The sequence below is a fragment of the Pteropus medius genome, unplaced genomic scaffold, assembly GCF_902729225.1.
Source record: "Pteropus medius unplaced genomic scaffold, Ma_sr-lr_union100, whole genome shotgun sequence".
NCBI classification, from domain to species: Eukaryota; Metazoa; Chordata; class Mammalia; order Chiroptera; family Pteropodidae; genus Pteropus; species Pteropus medius.
The window spans coordinates 16,380,736-16,405,341 of NW_024349799.1; the positions used below are offsets into that span (position 1 = coordinate 16,380,736).

Sequence of the window (24,606 nt, forward strand, 5' to 3'; positions counted from 1 at the left end):
CAACACAGGAAGGATAAATGGTGGAGCTGTTGGGAGAATTTGTTGAAATAAAGTCCAGAAAGGTTCTCATAGCCTGGAATACAGTAAATGCTCAGTGAAAGTATGAGCTGTTATTGTCCTGTAAAAAAAAAAAAAGAAAAGAAAAAAGAAAAGGCTTAACACACATTATCCCATCTAAACCCTCACAACTGCCCTCTGTGCCCTGTGGGGAAGGCTATTATAATGGGTGTACTGATTTTGGTATATTAATTTATATCCAATTTTAATTATGAGTGTAATTTTAACTAAGACTCAAAAAGACACAATAATTTGTCCCAAGTCACCCAGCAGATGTGGGAGTTGAATCCAGGTCTGCCAGATTCCAGAGCCTGTGTTCCTACTGGCTACATGACGCTGCCTCCCAGTTCCCGACTCAATTAAAATTCCACCCATTCTAGCCTGGCCTGGGCAAGCCTGGGGTTTGTCCTTTGCTGCCTGGCTGGACCGCAGAGAGCAGGACAGGACTCTGCTGGGCCTAGTCAGGGCCAGCTGCTGAGATTCCTCATGAGGGTGTGGGCAGGAGCTGAGCTGCTTGTCCAGGCTGGTGGGAGATTCCTGGGGCATCTGTTTCAGCCTTGATGGACAGTGGCAGCCAGGGTGAAATAGGAGAAACTGGAAGATCAAGAGGAGAGGGGGACGAGGGAGAAGAAGAACAGGGAGGAAAGAGGGAGCCAGGTCGAGTAGCCCAGCTGAGAGGGGTGAATGCGAGACCCTGTAAATAGGAACATCTTCATAGGCTCCACCCCACATCATATCAAGTATTATCACATGTTCCCACATCCCACAGTAAATGTAATTTATATATGACTTGAGCTGCAGTTGACTGCAGACATTTAATGAAACATTTGTTGTTTTCAGTTTTGCAGGTTTCTTTCTATAGTTTGGAGTTAACAATTGTTTTTCCAGATTTCAAATATTTTTATAACCTGGAAAAGCTTGTAGGCCGTGGACACTCTGTCCATGGTGCCCAATAGATAAAATGGCCCAGCAGCTACATACAGGTTATGGGTTTAAAGGAGAGTGGCCTGAGGTGATTTGTCCAGTCCCCTTGCCTCTGGCAGGAGTAGCACTTGCTCTGTTTGGACGCCAGCGGATGTGACTAATGGAGTTTCCGAGAGAGAGAGAGAGAGAGCTGCTTCAAGACTTTATCATTACTTCTCTTTGATCCAATAATCCAGGGAATTTTTATTTTCAACCCTAAATCCTTCCAACTGTAAGCTGAAGACAGACTAATTTCTGCATTCTGCTCCATGCTTATGTCCAAGGTGGCACTGTGGAGTGAAGGAGGAGACTGTCACGTTCGGTTGCACAGAGCAAGCCTTCGGAGCCCTGATGGTTATGAGCAGCTTTTTAAAATCCTCCCTGCCAGGGAACAAGAGCTCTTTTGCCCTATTCGTTCCGTCACTGCCCTCGTGTCCCCCGAACCATGGAGGCTGGAGCTGAGGGCAGGCAAGGCACAGTAGCACGCAGTGGCCTGAGAGATTCTCATGTTTTGGCCGAGCCTGTGGCTAGGTCTGTGGTTTGCCCCAGCTCAGGAAACTGTCTCTGGTTTTGGTATTTCTTCATGAGTAGTGCTATGGTGTCAGAATTATTGGCATTACTCATGGAGTTCCTCATCCAGGCACCACGAAATCTCTCTTGCAAGAAGTGGTGTATGAAATGATTTCACGAAGGAAAGTTGCATGTTTTATCTCCTTCCTGTCAAAGTTCTCATCTTACAGGCACATGGAAACATAATTGAGAATTCCCAGGGCTAAAAGCCATCACAGCCATCTGTCCCCTGCTTCTTGTGACTGTTTGTCCCCACCCTGCAGCACGATGACCCTTTGTCTGTCTCTTGAGAAGCAGAGCTGTTACTGTCCTGGGTTGTGCTCGTGGCACCTCACACCACTTAGAATAACTCTTCTTCACATCTTGCTTCAGTTCCACTGGCTTTAATTTAAGTGTTTCTTCCATGAGAGAACAGTTGGTTTGTGGACATCCAGACCTACTTCTCAAACTGGGGTGCTTGGAGATATTCTCAGGAATCTGCAAGTTTTACAACACTTTAAAATTTTGCATTTTCACTTAGCCAATGATATAAAAAATATCTTTCCAATTATAGAGACTAAACTTTTGCAGTGAAACTCACAATTGAAAGACATGAATAAGTAGATATGGTGCAAAAGTAGCCATGGGACCACTGGTGTTGGGGGTGTGTGGACATATTCTTGGAGTCTTGCAAGGATATTTTTATTTATAAAGAAGCTGTACATTACTCACCTTTGAAAACTATTGATCTCTAGACTATTGTTCTCCAGTGCCATTCTCAGTCACTGCCAGCTGTGGACGTTTTTGTTGGTCTCTAATAAAATGGAAAGAAACAGTGATCCTACGTGAGGTATCAACATGATATGTACACAAAGCACGTGTAAGCCAGTTTGAGAAACTCTGAGCTAGCCCAATCGTCTGCTGACCTCATCATGCAGAAGGGGGAATGAAGGACCAGGGAGGAGAGGACCATCCAGTGGCCCCAGAACTGGGACCCCTGAAAGCAGGGAATTGTCAGGTGAATTTCTCCCAGCCTTTGAGCAACCGTGGTAGTTAATGCACTGGTCTGACCTGACCCCTAGTGGCAGAAGAGGAGCACCAGGCTACAGATAACCCTGGCAAAGTCCCCCCAGATTGGGGCCGCTCATGGATGGATCGGAGCTGGTCTGTCCTATTGGACGTGTGGAAGGATATTCCTTCTCCCCTCAGCCTCCGTCCTTTATTTGTGCTGCTAGTGGAACAGAACACCCTGTTCTGGACCTCATTACTTCCCGATTAGGGACCATCACAGAGGGCAAGAAATTCGTATCTTTCTCTTCAAGGGCCCCTGCCTGTGTTGCTTGCCTGGTACAGATAGGCACATCCCCCTTAGTGGTCATCTCTGTGCATTGGGTCCCGTAAGTTGACTTTGTTAAATTGAAGCAACTCATGAAACCCATTTGTAAGGAAGGGCGGTTTATGTTTGGCCCGGAGGAGATATGCTCCCTCCATGACGCTAACTGGTGTTCAGACCCTTGGCTAAAATGAGGTGACACAAGCAAGTAATGGGAAAGTGACCCCACTCCTCTTTTCTTACTCTCCCAAAGGAGAACTTGTTCAAAGGTAAGCTGTGAGGTGTGCCGAGGGCTGGGAAACCATGGTGACTGAGGGTAGGTGACAGAACCAGAGATGATTAGCTGTGTGGAGAGCAGAATCTGAGGATAGCTAGGGACAGCTGTGTGAAATATAGAACTGACTCGTCTCAGGCTCCAGGGTTTAGAAATATTAAGATTTCAGCTCGGCGCATAGACAACCTTTCCAAGGGTCAGGCTGTCCACCACTGGAACGGGCAACCCGTCCCTGGGAGGAGGGTAGATGGATTGTGGTCTGGATGTACAAAGAGCTGAGTGGGAGAGAGGCTGGATGGTCCTTGGAGACCTTCTGATGCCCATGCAAAGGCATCATGTGCCTGTCCTTCTCTCTTCTGCCTCCCTCTTTCTAGATCACTGTCCTCGTTCTCTTTGTCACCTTGATCTCACACTCTGCCCAGTTCGAGAAGGCTAGTGCTTCCAGCCATGTCACTAATTTAAGCCATGTCACTGGGTGATTTTATCTGAAAAGAGCATTATTTTAGGGTTTTGAGGTAGTCATCATCTCTCTCTTTTTCTGTCCCTAAGAACGGGAGATGAGAGCTGACCTTGAGCAAGCAGGTGTCACACCAGGCATTGGGCACACATCATGCCATCCTCACATAGGGACCATTACCTCGTTGTACAGATGAGGAGACTGTGTCTCAGAGAGGTTCACGCACCACGCTGGGAAGAACCAGGACTCAAATCCCTTTCCTGTTTGCTTTGAGCAGCAGATGACCACCCTGCACATCCCTGGAATTCCCTGTCAGCCCACTATCTCCTCAAACTCCTCTGACCGACTCAGCAGCACCAAGGGCATTTGAGGAGAAGATTCCTCCCTGACATGAGCCTTGGGGATTTTTTTGAGGAGAGGCTGAAACCACGTGGTTTCTAATCACCCTTAGTCCATCAACCTGTTGAATTATATATGTCCAACTCTGGACCGCTTTTTGGGATACTGGTACTCTTTCATATGAAGCCCAGGTCCTGGCTCCTCTCTTACCTGTGGCGTGACCTTGGGTAATCGTTTACCTTTCAAGACCTTTTCTATCGGTGCCTCTCAGAGTTGTAAGGACTCAGTAAGATCATGTATGTGAAGCTCAGAAGACCAAATACCATCACACAGGGCTTATTACTCACATCGAGTCCTTTCTGGAAACAGATAATGAGTAATACATCAGAATATAAATGATTAATTGACATGTCATAGTTGATGATGGTGGTGGTGGCACACAGGAGGGTGCCAATGGAATGTAATGATGCTGAGCTTGATGGAGCACTTGACTCATTTAAGGAAACTGGCCACCTCAAACTGGTGCCACACCTTTTCAGTTTTCCAAAGGGCATGTGACTTAATGATCTTTGGGTGGCAGAATGAATAGAAGGTTCTGGCTGCTCAACCATGTTGCTGGAAACTGTTGCTAAGCTACTCCGTTCTGTGGTCTAGAAAGAGAGAGAGATTTCATGTCTCTCCAGAGGGTGTCTTTGGCTCAGAAGACTAGGTAACATCAGGGGTATGAGGCTGATCGACTCCCTGCCTTGACATTCAATATACTTGCCCATCTGCAGGGAGGTCATATTTACAAATGATCCTCCTTTCTGAATCAGCTTTCCTTGATAGAAAACTAGGCAGAATGCAGTCCTTGGTTATTCCCAACCTTAGAGAATTCTTGACCTTGGGGAAAACTGCCAGGGGCTCTGCTGTTTGGCTTGGGAGCAGCATTCCTGCTGATTTCTTGGGACTGCTGTGCTGTAGACCAAGTTCTTCCCTTGACGCTTCAAGGGAGGGAAGAGAGTTCATTCTTCCACATGATACCGTCTATATGTTGGTACATGGATTGCATAAGCTGACATATTCGTGTATGTGTGGGTATGAACCTAGTGAGGATGGGTTCAATGTCTACACATTTGTCTTTCTGTGACAGTTTTCTGAAGTTGAGGTTCTGAGGACACCCTACCTCATCTGCCGTACACAATAAGGAAAAGCCATTAGCTCACTTAGTCAGAAGGCTCAAGGTGACTCATGGCTTAGCATGGTCATAGAATCCAGGTTCCTGTCCCTTTCCCCTCTGCCATATCCAGCTTGTCAGCTTTGTTCCTCAGGTTTGACCCCCTCACAGCCCCATCGTGGCTGCTGTGATTCTAGGGACAGACATGTCACATCTCTTTTGGGAATCCTTAAGGAAACCTTTCCCCAAGCCCTAGCAGATGTCCCCTCATGTTCTGCGAACAAGGGGAAGCATTATGTGACCACCTTAAATGGATCATAATTTAATCTTTTGCTCCATAGAGGAAAAGGGGTCATTGAACCAGGCAGTAGCTCTGCTAGCAAGGAATGAGGTGGAGATGGGGCTTGTATGTGAACAACTAACAATATCTGCATCTACGAGTCTTTGCATGTGGCTCTGAGGCCCTGGGGATCCTGGAGAGCTAATTAATGCAGAGGGAGCACCCCCACAGGCCCCGGGTCTTTTAGCATTGCCCTAATTTTAGGAATATGTCTTATTTCCTCTGCTCACGTGTACACTCCTTAGAGGCAGAGACCATGTGTCACACTTTTTTGACTCCCCTACTGCAAGACTCCCTATTCCTGGCACAGCGCTGGGCACACAGGAATCACATGACAAGTGCTTATTATTAACAATAAGAGAAGCAACAGTTATTGGGTACTTATGATACGCCGGGCTCTCTGCCAAGAGCTTTCTATGCATGGCCACCTGACTGTGTTATTGAGTGACTGAATGAATGATCAAAGAGAAGTGATGTGGGGTTTGGGGGTTACTGGGGAGAAACTTGCCCTCCTAGAATCTCATGTCATCTTGAAGGCCTTTGAAACCAGAGAGCATCATCTATGTGGTAGGTGGAATCCTCTAGGACTTGCCCTGTCAGGAAATCCTCCCTTGAGTCGAGCTGAGAGCTGTCTATCTCACTAAATCACTCAGCGTCACTTTCCTTGGGTCAAATTTCCAAGGAATGCAGAGCAGTCTATGAGCAGCAGGCTCCCAGGTCCGTCCCTGCCGTGGGCTCAGCAGTCTTTGTTTTAGCTGTTCTTCTCATTGTTGCATGCACTTACTGTCCCGGTTGTCCCCTCCCGGACACTTCACTGTTTGCCAGTGTGCCTTTTGCTCTTTGGTAGCCCTAAATGGGCTAATTTTACACAGGGCTCTATGTGGCCTGAACAGCTCTGGCCCTTCTGAGGCCCTGCACCTCAAGCCTGAGCGTGCATGTCCTGTTTCAACAGCTGTGCCAGGTGGCGGGCTCATATTGACAACATTTTTAGCCCCAGCAAGTGTCCCAGTGGCTCAAGACACCGATCAGGAAGAGCCCCTCCCATGGTTCGCCACCAGCGAACATATTCCAAGTTGCTCAAGGCACACTTTGGAGTGACAGCAAAAGGGATACCCAATGTTTAAGTATAGAGAGATGCTTAATTTTCTGCAAAACATCTAATTGGGGTCAGGCACATGTCTGTGTTTAATTCCCCCATGATCCTGTGTTTCCAATTTACAGGAAGGAAGCTGCAGCTTAGAGAGGTTAGTCACTAGACCATGGTCACACAGGTTTGGTGAGCTGTCCAAGTATCACTTTCCTTCCCTGTAAGATGGACTAAAAACCTTTGTCCACCTTGCAGGGGAGCTGGGGTGCTGACCCTTCAAACACTCCCTGGCTGGTACGAAAATTCTCTGCAAACTGTAGTGATTAGAGTGTGGGGCCACTGAGAGAGTGTATGTGTGCATGAGTTTGCACACATGTTGAGGGCTGTCTGCAGACCCCATCAAGAGGGCGAGGTCATCGGAGGGGGCTGACTCCAACTCTCAGGCCCCTGTCACCTGCTGTCCCCACAGAGGGCCATTCGCGTACGCAGTCACTCCATGGAGACCATGGTGAGCAGCCAGAAGAAGCCTCATGGTGGTGGCCTCCCTGGCAGCCTCAGCGGAGGCATCTCTCACAACAGCACGGAGGTCACCAAGACCACCTTTTCGGTGAGTGCCACAGTCACTGGGGTCCCCTAGGCCTGTGGGGGAGGGGTGTGTTCCCCCACCCTTTGGCCAGGCAACTAGATCAGGGTGAGCTAGGTGATGGAGGGAAACTAAGGCTGCATAGGGGTGACCCCAGGCCCTGTTTTCTGAAGTGGAGCCTCCATCCCAGGCAGCGCCTGGGGTCGGCCCAGGCTAGAAGCCTCCTGTTGTCCTATCCTCTGAATTTCCTGGACAACCTGGCCTCCCGCTTAGGGCCAAACCTGTAAAAATGGTCCTGGGATGCATTTTTCTGCCCAGGGACTTGGGACCCATGACTGCGAGAGGGGTGTCCTTGCATTGTTATTAATAATAAGAGTAGCTGTCCTCTGCCTGATGTGTGCTAGGCACCAAATTAAGCAATTCATGGACATTACCTCATCCGATCCCTGTAACAGCTAAGTTACAGGTATTCTCCACTTACATGTGAGGAAAAGGAGACTGAGAGGGGTTAAGTATCTTGCTCCAGGTCGCCCAGTTAAGCTGAGGAGCTGGGATTTGAATGCAGGTTGACCTGATCCCACGTCTTTGCTCTTAATCACTGTGTATACTCTAAGAAAAGAGTATACTCACAGGTCTGTGAGTTTGGGTCTGGTCACTTTGCACCAGGGACTGTCCAGGTGAAAGAACCACGTAGTAGGTCTTTTTATAAAGCAAAGTGGCTTTGGCTTTGTGTAGATTAGGGTATTCTTTTCTTTTTCTTTCTTTTTTTTTTTAATAGTGGAGCATACCCACAGTGATACTAACAATTAGTATTATAAATGGGCTTGCATAAGCATTTAATTTATCGAATATTTTTATAGTGATTATCTTGTTCCTTCCAGAAGGTCTATAAAGTGAGTAGGACAGGGCAATTTTTGTCATTCTGTGGATGAGGAGACTGAAGCCCAGAGAGTTTTGCCACTGGCCCAGGGCTGTATAACATGCGAATGCCAGAAGCTGGGGCCTGGGTTAGAGGTCTGGCAGGGTCTGAAGATCAGCGGCAGGCTCTCATATCCCCCTTCTCAATCTCCCACCCCTCTGTTGTCCCCCACATGTGACTAAAGCAGAGCCACATTCTTGGCAGGCACCCCCTGCCTGTGGGTGTGTATGGACCTGGCTCTGCTGCTGTCGTTCTGTCTTGTTTGTGACATCCAGCTTGGGCCCATTTATTTGCAAGGAATGGGTGGGGAGTCAGGAGCCCTGGGTTCTTTTGCTTGTTCTGCCAGTGATTTGCTATGACCTTGGCCAAATCCCTTCCACTTCTCAGCTTCCTCACTGGTAAAGCCAGAGGTTGGGCCAGGTCACCCCCAGAGCTCTCTCAGCTTTGTGGTTCTCAATCTGTGACCACTCTAAATCATCCTGTCCTTCTCCAAATGTGGGGCTCAGGGTGGCTCTGAGCCTGTGTTCCTCCAAGAAGTTTTTGGTGGAATGTTACCTGGGGCCACAGGGTTTGGCCTAAGAACGTAGGGAAACAGGCTGCATGTGGCTTGAGCCTCGGGTCCCAGCTCCTGCTACACAGATCCCAACCTTCCTAGCTGTCTTGCTATTTCCTGGGATCTCCTCCAGACCAGTTAGAGGGTTGCAGGGGCTAGTCGTAGACCGGAAAGGGGACGAGGGAAGAATATCGGGGTTTGGGGTGTGAGCACTCATTTTGGCAGTTTCATTGGCAGCCTCCAGTGGCAGCGGCAACGGTGAAGAACCAATCACGGAGCCCCATCAAGCGGAGGTCAGGGCTCTTCCCCCGTCTGCACACGGGCTCTGAAGGCCAAGGGGATAGCCGGACACGATGGTAACTGTCCAGTGTGGGGTTTGTTAGTTCCCTCCACTGCTACAGCTGTAAGATGGCCACCTCAGGGAGGGCTTTGCACGGCTTCGGGAGATGGCTTTCTTCTAACTGTGGTTCCCGCTTCAGGCCCCTGAACATCCCCTGTCCCTCGCTCAGCTCTTCTTCCACTGAGGCAGCTTTGGCAGCCTCTGCACCAGACTTTCAAAGTTGTTCTTGTCGCATTTTGACTCAAACTAGAAACATTGCTTAGATTCTTTTCTCTCTTTGCTTTCTTTTTCAAAGTTCACTCAAACGTCCCATCTTATGGAAGCCTTCCCTGATTCTGCCAGGCAGAGTTAACTGAACCTTCCTTTGGGCTTTTAGAATTTTTTTTTTTAGCAACTCTCGTATCATACTTAACCTGTTTTTGCTAATTGTCTTTCTGACCCTTTAATCAATGAGCCCATTCGTTGCTCAATTCAGCAACAAACAGCATTTCTTGAGTGTCTGCCATGTGGCGGGCTCAGTGCTCAGACAGGAGCTATAGAAGACACAAATCTGCCCACGGAAGCTTACAGTCCTGTGAGGGAAAGAGAGGCGTTTAGGTTGACTTCCAGGTTTCTCAGTTGTCTGCCTCTGGCCCTGGATGGTGGCACCAGCTCCTGAGCTTGGGCATGCAGGATGAGGGGCAGGTTTATGGAGGAGGGTAAAAAGCTCTGTTTCCAACCTGTACATGTGAGTGAGTCTTTGTGGGCCATCCCACAGAAGTCCAGAATTCTGAGTGGTCAGAATTGCAGGTCTTGAGCTTAGGAGAGAGGCCTTGACTGGAGAAGGAGAGGTAGGAGTCACTGGGGTGGAGCCACGTGGTAGTTAAAGGTGGATCACCGAATATGATCACCCGAGAGTGTGTGTAGACTGCCTGGGGCAGCATTTAAGGGCAAGTGGAGAAAGGAGAGCCAGTGAAGAAGACTGGGAAGGAAGATGAGAGAAGAGTCGGAAAGGCTGGAGAAGGGGAATCTCAGAAGCCAGGAGAGGAGACATTCCAGGAGGGAGGGGAGACGTGGTACAGAGAAGTCCGGCATGATGGCCCAAACCCCTGCTTGGGCTGACAATTCGGAGGTCATTAGAGACCTCATTAAAAGTGCACTGAGGCAGTTCATGCCTCTAGGATGGCTATGATCAGAAGTGCTGGCAAGGATGTGGAAAAATTGGAACCCTCGGGCACTGCTGGTGGGAATGTGAACTAGTGCAGCTGCTTTGGAAAACAGTCTGGCAGTTCCTCAGAGGGTTAAACATGGAGTTACCATATGACCCGACCATCCCATTCCTGTATACCCAAGAGAAAGAATACATATGTCTACATAAAAACTAGCATACAGATGTTTATAGCAGCATTATTCACAATAGCCAAAATTATAAATGATCCAAAAGCCCATCACTTCACAAAGGGATAAAATGTGATATATCCAAAAAATAGAATATTATCTTGCCATAAAAGGAGTAAAGTACTGATACATGCTACAACATGATGAACCTTTAGAACACTATGCTAAGTGAAAGAAGCCATTCATAAAAAAAAAATCCACACCAGATTATATGATTCCATTTATATGAAATGTCCAGAATAGGCAAATCCATAGAGATAGATAGTATATTAGTGGTTGTCAGGGGCTGGGGGAGGGATAATGGGGAGTGACTGTGAATGGGTCTGGGGTTTCTTTTAGGGAGTAACAATGTTCAAAAATTAGATAGTGGTGATGTTTGTGAATATAGTAAAAACCATTGACTTGTACATTTTAGTGGGTGAATTGTGTGTACATTATATTTCCATAAAGCTGTTAAAAAATATAAGTGCCTTGAGGACAGGCTATTATGTCCTCAAGAGCAGGCACAGGGCAAGTAGTGGGCAGCGGTACATGGTCTTTGTTAAACTACAGGAGAAGGAAACCCTGGGGCCCTGGGCTGGGAGGAGCCCATTTACCCAGACGCCCTTCGTAGCACTCGAGGCTGTGTTGGCACACACATCCAGGGAGTTCATGTGAAGGGTGTCCCCTGGAATTATGCAGCAGTAGCCTTGCCAGCATCCCTAGGCCTGCTAGCATGTGTACCTGGCTGTGGGGGTGGATGTCCCAGACCCTACTCCATTCCCTCTGTGGCCCACTTTTGACCTAGCATTCTGCCAGGTGGATGGCCTGTGTGGGTTGCAGGTGGACTTGGGCTTGGGGGCATCAAGCCAGGGCTCCTGCCTGGTAGTTCTTGACTCTCACTTAGGAGCCTGACACGGCCCCTTGCAAAGCAGAAAACCCTGTTGTCTGCCCCTACCCCATCCCTGCAGTCTCTGGGTGGGGCGTGGGTGGAAACAGAAGTCCTGGAGGCCATGCTCTGGCAAGGAGCCTGTGCTGAGAGCTGGTGGTGGCTCTGGCTCTGACTTAGGGGTGAGGTAGGGGTTGGAGAATGGCCCCCGGGCCTCACTCCTCTTTATCCTCATTTCCCCAGTGACAGTGCATCCAGCAATCCCAAGACCCCTGATGGCGGACACTCTTCTCAGGAGATAAAGTCTGAGACCTCATCCAATCCCAGCTCTCCGGAAATCTGCCCCAACAAGGAGAAGTAAGAGTGAGGGTGGGGGAAGGGCTAACTTTAGCCACTTGGAGCCCTGAAATATGTCTCTGCCCCAGGCATCGCTTGCTTTGAGAACTTTCTGGAACACCAAAGCCAACAGGCAGGGGTGTGGGGAGCCACTGGTGGGCAAGCTCAATCTCTGCATGTGAGCCTGCCCTGCCCTCTGTCCTCCTGTGACCAGGGTGGGCCTTCCTGTTCCCTGCAGGCCCTTTATAAAGTTGAAGGAGAACGGCCGAGCCAACATCTCCCGCTCCTCCTCTAGCACCAGCAGCTTCAGCAGCACCGCGGGGGAGGGCGAGGCCATGGAGGAGTGTGACAGTGGGGTAGGTGTGGCCCTGTCCAACCCTGGGGAGCAATAAGGTACCTGGGCCCAGCCAGACACCCGCTCTGTGCATTAAAATAGCAACTGTGGGCAGAGCTGCATCCAGGCTCTGTGGATAAAGGGGAAGTGTAGAAATAGGAGGTGGCTCAGTCAGCCATCTTTACCCTCTGGGACCAGTTGTTTAAGGGGTCTCCCTGGAGTGACATAGGAGCAGCAGCAAAAAGTCAGAGGCAAGAATGAGTGGGTATCCCTCCCATGGGGTTCCTGGCTGGAAAGCAGAGGGGTCTGTGTTCCATGGGACTGGCTCAGGGGCACTTCCTAGGGGTTGGAGGGGAGATGTTGGAGCCAGAGTTGGAGGCTGCAGAAGGAAAGAGCATGTTCAAGCGAGGAGTGGGAAGTGGGGGCTGCCCTGGGTCTGCTGAGGGTGGGCTAGCCTCGCTCACCCGGCCTCTCTCCCCAGAGCAGCCAGCCGTCCACGACCTCGCCTTTCAAGCAGGAGGTGTTTGTCTACAGCCCGTCCCCGAGCAGCGAGAGCCCCAGCCAGGGGGCAGCTGCCACCCCCATCATCATGAGCCGGAGTCCTACAGGTCAGTGGCGTCTGGCAGTATGTGCCACGTGACTAGGGGCAGGAGCTGGAGCTGTGCCCTGACCACTGTTTGTGGGGCTCATGCCCCAGGCATACTGAACTGGGCAGTTTTCTCTCTAATGCCAAGTGCGAGGCCCTTGAGCTCTGCTAGTTCACTGCATCTGTTCACGAACCTTAAGAGGCCTGTGTTCTTGTCCTTTCCTTGCCTTACTCATGGGGAAACTGAGGCTCAGAGAATTCAGTGATTTGTGGAAAGAGATGGGATTGTGTGAGTCAAAAGCTGAGACTTTTCCACTGACCTCTCACTCCACTCGTCACCGACCCAGGACCCCTCCGTCACAGTGATGGTCCTGCATATGTAAGGATACGAAGTGGGGAGTGTTGCAGGTGGAGGGGACAGCACATGGAAAGGCCGTGTTCTGGGACCGCACCTGGGTCAGTGTTGCTGGAGCTCATGGAGGGGACAGGAGACAGAGGAGGCAGCTGTCAGAACGCCAGGCTGGGGCTGCCACAGAGACTCTGGTGAAGCCACTGGAGAGTCTTAAGTCTTTGAAGGTTCTTAAGCAGAGAAGCATCATTTGGAGTTAGAGAAAGACCATTCTGGCAGCTGCAGCTGGTTGAGGAGAAAAAATTGATGGGGAGCAGGTACGGGGAGTGAGATCAGTGAAGGGCCGTGGATCTGCGGGGGTGTGTCTGGAGCAAAGGGAGAAGCTCGTGGATTCAAGATGCCAAGGAATTAAAATCTTCTGGGCTCACTCTGGGCCTTTCCGGATTCTGTGATCCCTGTAGTTGGGCAGAGCAGGAGGAACCAGCTCTGTGGAGAGAATGGAGGGTTGGCACCTGAGGGGCATCCAGGTGGATGTGTACGGTAGGCATTGCTGGGCGTCCAGAAATCAGAACTTCAGTTTTGCCCTTGGGTAGGGCAGCCCATGTGAAGGCCAGTGTAGGACTCTGGAGCCTGGGTCCTAATTCTGGATCCCCCACTTACTTGCTAGCAATGTGACACTGGACAATTACTGAGCCTTTCTGTGCCTTAGTTTCCCCAAGCAAAAAATGAAGGGAGGGGAATAGTTTCTATCTCATGGTTGGTTGTGTAAAGATTAAATGAAACTTACAACTGTTAACCTAAGTGTTTGTTAAATAATAGGAATAGAACAAGAGTATAATCAGTGGCTCTCAACTGGGAGTGATCTCGCTCTCCAGGGCACATTTGGCAATGTCTAGACAAAACGTCGTTTTGATTTTCAGGATTGTGAGAGGAGGGCGGTGCTGGTATCGAGCGGGAATGCTGCTAAGCATCCATCCCTGCAGTGTGCGGGGCAGCCACCATGATGAAGAATTTTCTGGCCCCAAATGTCAGTAGGCTGAGGTTAGAAACTCTAAATGGTGGAGGCACGGGAAGGGCCGGTTCAGGTGTTTCCTCTCACTCAGTTCCCTTTGGCTGTGCAGCTGTGGAACTGGGTTCTAATCCTGGTTGCGGCATTGACGGGCCCATCTCTCTGAGCCTCAGTTTCCTCATCTATACAGTGGGATAGTCATACAAATTCCCTGACTTAAAAAAGTAAGGCTTAATTAACTATTAAAAGAATAAATGAAAGAATCTGTAACAAAGCTTGGCTCCTACTTGTTGTTAAATAAATATCAAAATAAATAAGGTTTTGAGTAAAGGGAGATGTAGAGAGTATGAAAGTCACCCAGAGAAGAAGGGGACCTAAAATGCTCCTGGTAACTCCTGCCTGGTGCTTACTGTACCACATGACCCCCTCCCCACACCGTATTTAACCCTGAGGGGCTGCCTCTCACCCTTGACCTTACAGAAGTTGTGCTCTGGGTACCGACAGAACCACTCTGGTCCTGCAGAGATCTGGAAACCTGTTTTAGGCTGTCTGGCTGTATCTGTGGAGAAATGAGGTTGAGGGGAGGGAGGTGGCCTGAAGGGCCTATCAGTCTTCCATAATCTCAGACGCTCCTACCGTCAGTCATTTCATACCTATGCTCCTTGAGAAAGGATTGGTGAGTCACACAGAGGCGCTCATGGTGCTGGGTGGAAGCCTTTGATTGAAGCACCAGGACTAAGTCAGCGGCCTCCAGGTGGCATGTACTGAGCTGTAGGTTCCCTTCCTGGGCCAGAGGAAAACCAGAAAGCCAAATGGCCCCCCTGCCAGTGGTGGGCTGGTAAATGTTTGACAAGTAGCTCTCGTGCCCCACACCCCACGTATATGTTTATTGTAAATATTACTGATATAAAAGATCTGAACACAATTTATAAGTAATGATAATATATACAGTATTCTTTACTATAAATCCCACATAGCCAATTGATGCTCCTAAAACATTTTTATTGATGTTTGCCTAACCTTTGTATTTGTAGACAGCTTAAGGTTGCAGATGACAAGCAAGTGTAGTGCGGACATGAATGGTGATTGATATTATTTTGTCAGTGACACGAGCAACTTTGCAGAATCAAACAATAGTTTTCAAATACTGGAAGAATATTTACTCAGTTTTTTGTGTTCTTCATAATGTAATAGCTATAGATACAATACATTTTCAAGTTTAATCTAGGTTATTAATATTTTCTCCATTAGTTTAAGTCTAGACAACAAAATAAATCAAGCTCTAATTAGTAGCGTTTGCTGATTTCTGTGGTGTAAATAGTCCTACCTTGACTGATTTCAAGCTACCACTGTGATGTGGAGTTGGGAAGAACTACCGGACAGATACAATCAATGTAAATAAGCTTAAAAGAATAAGTAATAGTAAAATGTAGTGAAATAACTAGGGAGTGATGACTTTTGAGTATTTGTTACCTTTGTGGAGGATCATTTATTTATGAACTTATATAATTTAATTTTTAAAAAATAAATATGTGTAACAACTAGCTCACAACATATCTAAAAATTTAAGAGTTGGCTCTCGGGCTCTTGTGAATTGGTGCAAGTCAGCTAGAGTGCCTAGTGGAGGGGAGGGGGCCACTCTCTCCTGGCCTCCCTATCCAGTTCCCCCTCAACAGCCCCAGTGACCTTTACAGCCCCACCCTCTCTTCATGGCATTCTTTTTTTCCCTAGATGCCAAAAGCAGAAACTCCCCGAGGTCAAACCTGAAATTCCGCTTCGATAAGCTCAGTCATGCCAGCTCTAGTGCGGTAAGGATCTTGGGGTGTCGGGGTACCAGGGGGAGCCTCCTGCATTCTGCATTCTAACCTCCTCTGAAAGCCAGCCTTCCTTCCTGGGGACACATCACAGCAGTGGAAGGAAAGCTCTGGTCAGAACTGGGGATGATGCTGTCAGTCCCTGCAAGGTGAAGCCATCAGTCTGGGGGTCACCAGCCACCTCTGATGTCCTGTGTGAGAGCCATACCCTTGGATACACACAGATGTCAATTGTGAATTGTTGGCTTCTGGGGCCTCCAGTCCCTTCCTGAGCTCACCAGAGAGTTAAGAACTAAGAACGTGGAAGCTACAGTTGGTGGGGATTATGTTGTTTAGTTTTTTAAAACTCTTATATGGATTTTTCTTGAAACAGGGTCACTAATGTGAAAGAGGAGTCCTTTGCCTGTCAAAGGTAGGTCAAGTGTTTGTCTGGCTATGGCCACGTGGCCTGATAACCTGAGAATGGCCGGAGAGACCCTGACAGCTGGGGGGAGGGTCATTCGCCTCTTTGGAAGCCTCAGTGATGGAGAGGAAGGCAGGTTGGCCTCACGCGTAGATGGGAAGGGTTGCCCGATACGACTGGGCCAGACTAACCGAGTCAGTCTTCCTGTCCTGGAGGAGGCTGGTTGAGGAGCAGTAGCCCAGAGCCCACTGAGGGAGGAGTCCTCAGTTTTCCCCCTGGCCTTTCTGCTCCAGGCAGCCTGTCCCTCTTTGTGTCTTTGGCCAGGGCTCTGGGGTAAGATATGTCTTCCCTGAGCATCCAGAGATGTCTTAGCCCCCTAAACATTGTGTAGGATGACCTGAGGGACAACTTCTGCTTCCATCCTCAGCCAGGGGAACTTGTGGTTTTCAGCGGAGCAGGACATGGGTCCAGCTCGCCTCAAGGCCATAATTTTTGCTGTGAAGTTACTAGAGACTCATTCGGACTCCCACTCTGCCATGGGGCTCCAGGAGTGTGAGTCATAGTTGGAAACAAGGGGAAGTGCAGAGCTGAGCCCATTTTATACAAACCTGATCACTGAAAAAACAGAAGAGAAAGTGGGAATGCTGACATTCACCTCCAACTCCCATCCTGTACTTCTCATGCCTCTGTTCACCAAATTCATGTTTATGCCCAGCTTCTCAGGCTGTATAAAGTGTGGCACTCTTGTATTCGGCCATTGCCTGTCCTAAGCACGTTCAGTGGGCTGTGGCCATGGGCACATGTGTTCTCCTTCACCCAGCATTTGGTCATCATCTCCTTCCTCTTTGTTTCCTCCAGGGAAGCCCCGATTCCGTCTTGGAGAAGGCTCCTATTCCAGCATTTGGGGGTGCCATCCACTACTCTGACCATCACAGGCCTGTTGCCCCACTGGCCACCTGCCCACCAGACCAGCTGTCTGTCCCAGTGTCCCGAGCTGGCCACAGCCCTGCCCAGTCCTTCGTCAAGATACTCTGGCAGCCTCTTCCCATCTCTGGACAAGGCCTCATTCCTCCAGGCTCGCCTGCTCCTGACTGCCCAGTGTGCTTTGTGTCTAGGTCATTTGTCATCTTGTTTTGTCTGCAGAGGCAAGAGTTGGGCAAGGGAGGATCTGGCTGCTGGGGACTCAGAGACCAGAGAGGCAGAGAGAGTGGTGAGGTGGGGAACCGAGGCCAACAGCAGGACTGCGCCTGGGGAGGGGCAGCGCTGAGTCCTGGATGTGGCAGGCACAGCAGATGCGTTTAGTGGTGGTGGAGAGAGCACTCTTCCAGAAGCCAAGGTTTGTAGCTCCTCAAAGATGTCCTGACAGAAGTCGGCTCTGTTGCTCTCACATCTCTGGTTTGCTTCTGTTTGCTTCTGTGCTAGGAGCTCCTTGCCTACCTACTGACACCGGGCCCAGGGCCGCTTCCGTCTCTGTTGCCAGTGTGTCTTGAGCGACCTGGCCGATTGAAGCCGAGACCGAGCTGGGTGTGTGTGGGAGCCGGCGCCACTTTCTTCCTTGATGGCCTCATTCACACAGGCCCCAGTGTGTTTGCTGTGGGAGAAGCCCTGTGTCAGTCTCTCCCCTTGGAGCAGATGTTTTTCCCATGAATGGGTGGGCAGCCAGGAGTGAGAAGGGAATCTCGGAGAGCGAGCCAGTGAGTGCCAGGGCCTTGGCTGAGCAGAACCTCAAACCCGAGGGCTAGGCCAGGATCCAGGTCTCTGCTGGTTGTGGGAGTTTATGAGAGAGACTTCAACCCACCTCTTAGGTGAGAGCTAGAGAGGTGAGGTGGGGATGACTTGTCAGGTTTTGTCAGGCCAGTGGGTGAGTATAGAACTTAGGTGTGGGAAAAAAGGAGCGTCCTTCTGCATTTTATATTCCCAGCATCTGTGGGGGGCCCGGTGCTGCCTAGGGGGCTCTTTCTAGCTACTGTGCCCTTTGCCTATGTCAGAGCTTGATTCCCCAATCCTCCTCTTCCCCTTTCCCACTGTGGGTCTGTAGGCAGTTGTCGCATTGGTGGGATACCTGCAACCTGGTCACTAGCTGGCTCCAGTTTGGGCACCGCCACCCTGCACCCTCAGCCAGAGCTACCTTTGCTGGGGTGAGCCAGCTCCGTCTCTGAGGAGCAGCTTTCTCCTCACTTCTTACCCTTCCCAGTCTGCAGGTCGTTTCTGCTGACTGGCCCTGGTGGGGTTTCAGGCGGGGCATCCTCCAAGTAAAGTATAGATCTGAAAAGCAGACCCTTAGAGGTGCTGCAGCTTCCAATGTATATGGGGCCTCTGTGACCCGAGGCTGCAAGGGTGACTCTGGCTGGGCTCCTGCTTTAATGAGCAGATGACAAAGATTTCCAATAGGATCTGGGCCTATTCCCAAATCAAGACACATAAACATTATACTTGTTTTTGACTGATGTGACAATTTTCCCAACTGCTTTGAACATTAGAGCAAAACCTCAATCCTTTGTCCCCCACTCATGTGGACATTGTGGGACCCTCTCTGCAGGTGGCGGACCTCTCCCCTCACACTGTTTGGGAAATGTGTTTACTTAAAGTACTAGTCCAGTAAAATTTATTCTAGTTAGAAGGTCAACAAATGTCTTTCGCTTTTATTAAAAATCACTGTAGCAGCACCCATTGTTGGAATGAGGCCCAGGGATTCTGGCAGCATTCTGTTGGCTGGGTTTCTGAAGGAACTTGGAAGGTCAAACCGCATTTCTTTGAAAACAATTCCAGAGTTCTGGCTCGCTTCTCTGGGTAGCTTGTATTTACAGCCTCTTGGTGGTCGTGCTGTGTTGTTTCGTGGTCTGGGGGTCCCCTGGAGTTTCCAGGTCATCCCTGGTCTATCCTACTTGGGAACCTCATACCCACCTTCCCCTGCTGCTCCGGCTGCTCTCCCTGCAGCCCCCGCCTCCTGGGAGGGCTTCGCTCCTACCTCTGAGCCAGGGGCCAGGATGGCTGGGTGTATCCAGGGAAACGGAGAGGCATAGCTGTGACCTGAGAACTGGTATCTACCCTCTGTTTGCTCATGGGGGTGCTCAGGGCAGGATCTGATATGTCCCTCCCTCTGGGGCCTGTGTCACCATCTCTAGGAGTCCATCCTATGACTTCCAGCCCCGCTGAGGTTCCAGGGCTAAAGGCGAGGAAGAGAATAAGAATTGTAGTCTCCCTTCACCCGTCGGGACCATGGGCAGGCAGCTTGTGTTCCTGGACGCTGCCTCCTTCACACTCCCCTTGTATCTTCTCTGGCCCCAAATGTCTTTCCTTTTATTGCTGCGCCCAGTCTTGGGGCTCAAAGATTTGCTCAAGCCTCATTGGTCCTTGTGACTAGCCTCATTCTGATGGTGCTCATGCTGGTACTTGAGGCATTCTGTGTGTGATCTCCTGGACACAGGAGAAGTGTTTCCTGGCATGTCTCTGGCTCTGGGAACTGCCTGACCCATGGAAGAAGCTGTATTTGTCAGGCTCTGTAGGGTACCCGTATGCCTCTGCTCAGTTGATGCTTAAAAACAGATTCAGAAAGAGCTCGAAATAGAAGGTCTGAGCTAGAGTTTCTGTCTATGCTAATGAATGGAAACTGGTATTTCTTAGAAAGTATTCTGTGGTTCAGCCTTGTTGGTATCATTTTGATGTCCTTGCTTTCCCTGCCCCTTTCAGCAACCATGTCATCTTGCAGATGAGAAGCCTCAGCCCCAGTGAGGGGAAAATAACTTGCTTGAGGTCAAATAATCAGCTAGTGGCAAAGCTGGGATTAGAACACATAACCCAGGGCTTTTTCTTTGGCACTGCCTACATGGTCGATTAAACAAATGACTGCATTTCCTAGGGCTCTGAGTTTTGTGGAAGCCAGTTAGCTGGTGTCTTGGCACTCACTGGGAGGTGTCAGCAGTCAAGGGTGCTGGCAGGGCCTCAGTCTCTGTCCTTTCATCAGGATGGATATCCTCTCGGATTTTTCAGTAAGGGCTCTGGGGTTTTGGATGCAGCTTGGGCAAAGCAAAGGAAGAGGGAAAGAGATTTCAGTGGATTGTTCCTCAGAGACATTGGTTCTTCATCCCTGGTCTGTAAGGGGGCTAGAGGCCAGGGCAAAGGTGCAATTAACCAACTCTCAGTTTCCCCTTTTTAAGTTAGGAAGAAAGGTGTAGAAGAAAACTCTTTGATTCTCCCTGATCCTTAAACAAAAGTAGATTCAAGTGACAAGGTGGGACGAGAGCCCGTTTCATTTTCTTACCCTGACCGTTTAAAGTGCCAACACAAACACTACCTTCTTCATTTAATTTGGAGTCGACAGAGGCAGGTCTGTTGTAGGGGAATGGTTGGGGTTCAGGAAGATCTTATGGCTGCTGTTAGCCAGCAGGGACCTGGCCACTCAGCCATGCTTGGGACCCCACAGCTCCTCCCCCAGCCTCTAGCCACTCCTTTCTCAAAGGGAAGGGTGGGTCAGTGGAGTTTGCCAAGACTGTCTCTGTAGTCTGGGGCGGGGGGTGCTGGTTGGGGTGTTCTTCTATAAGCTCTGATATCTGTTTTACCACCAGCCCCTTGTCTGCCCCAACTCCACATCTCCCTCCCTTCAGCTTGGCCATGTGCCCCTTTGAGAGAAGGAGTCAGCCCCTGCTAGGGCCAAGGACAGCAGAGCCCTGCCTAATGAGAGGCTGTTGGGGCAGTGGCTCTGTCCTGTGCCTTACCAACCAGGGGAGAGGATGTTTGGCTGGAAGACTAGAGTTTAAATGCCATCGTCTTTGATTTTGTGACATTTTGCTTGGAGGAGTCAGTCCCCCACTTCCCACTCTTTAGCATGTGTGCCAACTCTCCCCTGTCATGGCATTCCCCTTCCACATTCCAGCCCGGGGAGTGCTGACGTTTAAGTGTGAAGAGATTCCCCTGCGTGATAGAACCTAAGAAGTGTAGCTTGGAAGTGATGATCCATGTGATGATGACTTTTCTTTCTTTCCTCTTTGTGAGGTGAGTTGTAGACCCTGACTGCCTATGTAATGTAAATAGTGTACATTTAATTTATTGCTATGGTAGCATATTGTATTTGTTAATGTATAAAACAAATTCTAAAAGGTCAACAAATGTATATTTTGTTGCTTAAATGTGTCTTTGCAGAAATTGACAATAAATAACATATTTTGTGTCCATCAGTGTTCAGACTTCTTTGCTTGAGGCCCCAGTACTGAGCATCGCCTTTTAGTTCACCAGAGGTTGAATACTGGCAGCCCGTGGGCCATATCCTGTAGATATGTTTTAAAAAGTTTCAATTAGTTGCTGATGTTTAAAACTGACTGCAGTTAAAACTTTTGAAAAACCTAGAATTTTTACAGCAAACCTGAATTTTCTGCTTCTCTTAAAAATTAGATGCTGGATCTATCTACCCCTTAGCGATGGCACTAATTGGTCAGAGCGCACTAGATGCTACCCCCTTTGGTGGGACCTAAGTGTGCCATAGTCCCCACCATTCCCTATTGTTTACACCTGGAGCATTATTATTTGCTTATTCCCTGTGGGCATCTGAGTGTGCGACCACTGCTATTCGCTGATATATTTGCAACCTAGGATTTTCTTCCTTCTGCCCGCGTTCTTTCCAGATGCCCAATTCACTTCTTCAAGGATTCTTTTACGATTACGTGCCCTCTCTTCTATCCTCTTGGACTCCTGAATGGCCACACCCTTACGTATGTACGCTTTGCTTTACAACATTTGGATGTAAGTTTAGAAGTAGTATCTGTATTTTTTTTTCCTTAAGAAATTTGAAGGCAAGGACCAGGCCTTTATTTGCTGGGATTTGGTTGTGTGATCTTTGGCAAATTACTTAACTTGTCTGGATTTGCTTTTTCTTTTAGGTATAATTGGAAAAATAATCCACATGAAAAGCATGAGGATAAAAAGTGAATTTATAATTGGAAAAGAACTTTGAAGAAAATGACAGGTGTTATTCAATAATAATTGTTATTATTATACTAACAATAACAGCCGCTGAAATTTATCGAATGCTTACCATGAGCTTAAGTGTTTTACATATGCAGTCAGTTTTGCTATAACGTGACATACTAGTTCCTAAAAAGTCAACACTATGCAAAATTGTGCAAATGGAAAAAATAGGGCTAGGAATATAACACAATCTTTGTCAGTGACATGTAAAAATAAAAATTTATTCACCACTCAATGAAAATGGTAGCACAGTTTTTACACGTGTTAAATGATTAAGAAATACATAAATACTACAATAAACACAGCATTTTACTTTGAAACAGACCTGAAGTTTGACTGTGGAAGCGGGTGTTGGAAGGGTTGCCGCTTGTTATTGTGAAAAAGTGGAGTGGGAGGTTTTCTGAAGTCAGATGGAGAGCATTAACACCAGACATGGATGGGTGTAGCTCGATACATGGTGTGCCGAGGTAGCTGGTGGATGTCTGAGGTGTGTGCATGTGGGTTTTGTGTGTTCCTATACAGCGCAGTTCAGTCGGGTGCAGTTTTCTGCATTCATCTACTATTTCTCATGGAAGAGTTGCATTATCAAAGTGCAATTTGTTATACTCAGAATTTTCTTCTAATATATTAATTGCATTGGACCAAATTCCCATTTTTTAAAACAAGTATTCCTGCAGAACTGTGTTATCTCATTTAGTCATCCAAACAACCCCATTAAAGTATGTTATCATCCCCACTTCATTTAAGGAATCGGAATCAAATTTTTTTCAGTTTGGAATCCAAATTTGATGCAGATCTACATGGATATGCTGAATTCAGTATGAAGCTGTATTTCATACTGTGGTGTTCCACATACAGAGGGAGGATGCACTGGATAAAGTTCATTCCAGCCTTCTTTGGTTTCTTTGTCCAGCTTAGAGTCACATTCCTGGAACCCATGTCTGCAGCATCCTGGGCGGCTCTCATCACACCCATGCTATGCGGTGCCTCACCTGAGCCCATGGTTTCAGAGTTTTAGGCTTCCTATTTCTCAGAGTTTTAGGTTCTGTCTGTTGAGTGAAGCTGCATGCTTTATACAAACAACCCATGCCCATCTGCACCTCGTGGTTTGGCTGCTTCCTGGATTCAAGCCTTCTTCTAGAAGCTGGGGGATCACTGATTCCCCAGAGCCTTGGTGGAGGTTGAATATTTCTGTCTCTATGGGTAAGTGCTGTCGGAGGCACAGACAACCTTCAGCTGGGCCAGTTCCTGTCCTTCCAAACCTTCACCCTCCCAGGGCCTTGCAGGCTCACCTTTCAGTCTAGATCTGTGTTCAGGTGTCCCCCACTAGATGAGGCACTCCTCGAGGTTAGGGGCTCATCTTCTGGACTCTTGAAATCTATTTTCCCCGCCTCAGTATACAGCAGCTCAGAGCAGTCCTCAGACTTCCTGTGGGCCATTATTCTGCCTGCCAAACAGTGAAAGGCTGCTCAGGCTGTGCTCAGTTTTTCCTTCAGTCTCATTTTTCAAGTGCCTGCTGTGGCCAGTGGTGCTATCAGTTTTGTTCTAACCATCTCTTCTTTGCCTTCTGGTAGCTGGCTTCAATAATAATATTACAGTCCAGTTCTCTAACTTTGCAGTAGCTATCAGTTATTAAAACAGTGTCAGTTCATTTCAGACTCAGTCCTATTTTGTTTTAAATTTCACGTTCAATTCAAAGCCCTCTCCACCCTCTAGGACAGGCTAGCCTGTGGGTCCAGAATCTTGTGTGTGGCAAGGATCCCCTCCTTGACCCAACTTTAGTCAAGCTCCTCTGAACCCTCTTTTAAACTAGGTATCGTCTTTGGCCTGTTCTTGGCCTACCCAGCCCAGTTTAGCAAAGAATCCTGTTCAACTGTTTTTTTGAGAATTCCCCACTCATCACCTTTGATATCCAGTCAAATTGCTTTTTCCCCACCCTTGATACCTAACCAAGTTCCTCTCAGTAATTTTCCACCCAATCCCTCACCTTGCCTAGTGGCTAGAAATCCCCACTTGTCCATATTGTATTTGGAGTTGAGTTCTCTCTCTCTCCCTTATTGCAACAGTCTTGAAAAAAGTCTTCCTTGACTATTGAACTCTTTCTGGTGCAATTTTTCTTTGACAAGTGGCTGGTCTGCCTTCACGCCTAAGCACCTCCTCTGCAATTTTATACCGGTGTTGGGCTGGAGATGAGAGTGGCAGAAGAGACCTCTAATTTTGAGACTGACTCTGAAAGAGCACAGTGTTAGTCTGGGCACTCTGAGAAGTGGACACCAAGACAGGAATAAGGAATTTATTGGAGGAAAGGCCTGTGAGAGGAAATGGGGAGGGAGCTGGAGAAGGCTGGAGAGCGGTCAGACCCCAAGTGAAGGAGAAATGGAAGGAAGAAAGGTGGGGTGGAGGACCTTTGATATCAGTTCAGTTCTAAGAAAAATTCAGCAAGGCTGTTGGGGAGGTCCTTAGCCAAAGTCACCTGCCAGAGGAGTCTTGTATATCACAAGAATGAGCCTAAAATTATCCTACTTGCCATACCCAGCCATTGGATGAGAGCAGCTTATGGGAAGCCTGGCTTTGGTGTAAGCTATGGAACACAGTGACAGGTTTCAGAGCACAGCAAAT

General features: G+C 48.5%; 1 protein-coding gene across 12 annotated transcripts in view; it reads left to right on the forward strand.

Moving 5' to 3' along the window:
* Positions 1-22,307, forward strand: part of RAP1GAP2 (RAP1 GTPase activating protein 2) — a 220,120-nt gene extending 197,813 nt beyond the window's left edge. For 7 of the 12 annotated variants that reach the window (XM_039886366.1, XM_039886364.1, XM_039886367.1 and 4 more), the window contains 8 exons: positions 7,025-7,162; positions 8,836-8,966; positions 11,439-11,552; positions 11,770-11,887; positions 12,347-12,473; positions 15,541-15,617; positions 15,997-16,035; positions 16,885-22,307. In XM_039886366.1, the coding sequence (XP_039742300.1) occupies positions 7,025-7,162; positions 8,836-8,966; positions 11,439-11,552; positions 11,770-11,887; positions 12,347-12,473; positions 15,541-15,617; positions 15,997-16,005 (714 nt within the window). In that variant the 3' untranslated portion in view covers positions 16,006-16,035; positions 16,885-22,307. The remainder of the gene's footprint in view (positions 1-7,024; positions 7,163-8,835; positions 8,967-11,438; positions 11,553-11,769; positions 11,888-12,346; positions 12,474-15,540; positions 15,618-15,996; positions 16,036-16,884) is intronic. The other 5 variants (XM_039886365.1, XM_039886368.1, XM_039886371.1 and 2 more) reach the window with 3 other exon arrangements.
* The last annotated feature ends 2,299 nt before the right edge of the window (positions 22,308-24,606 follow it).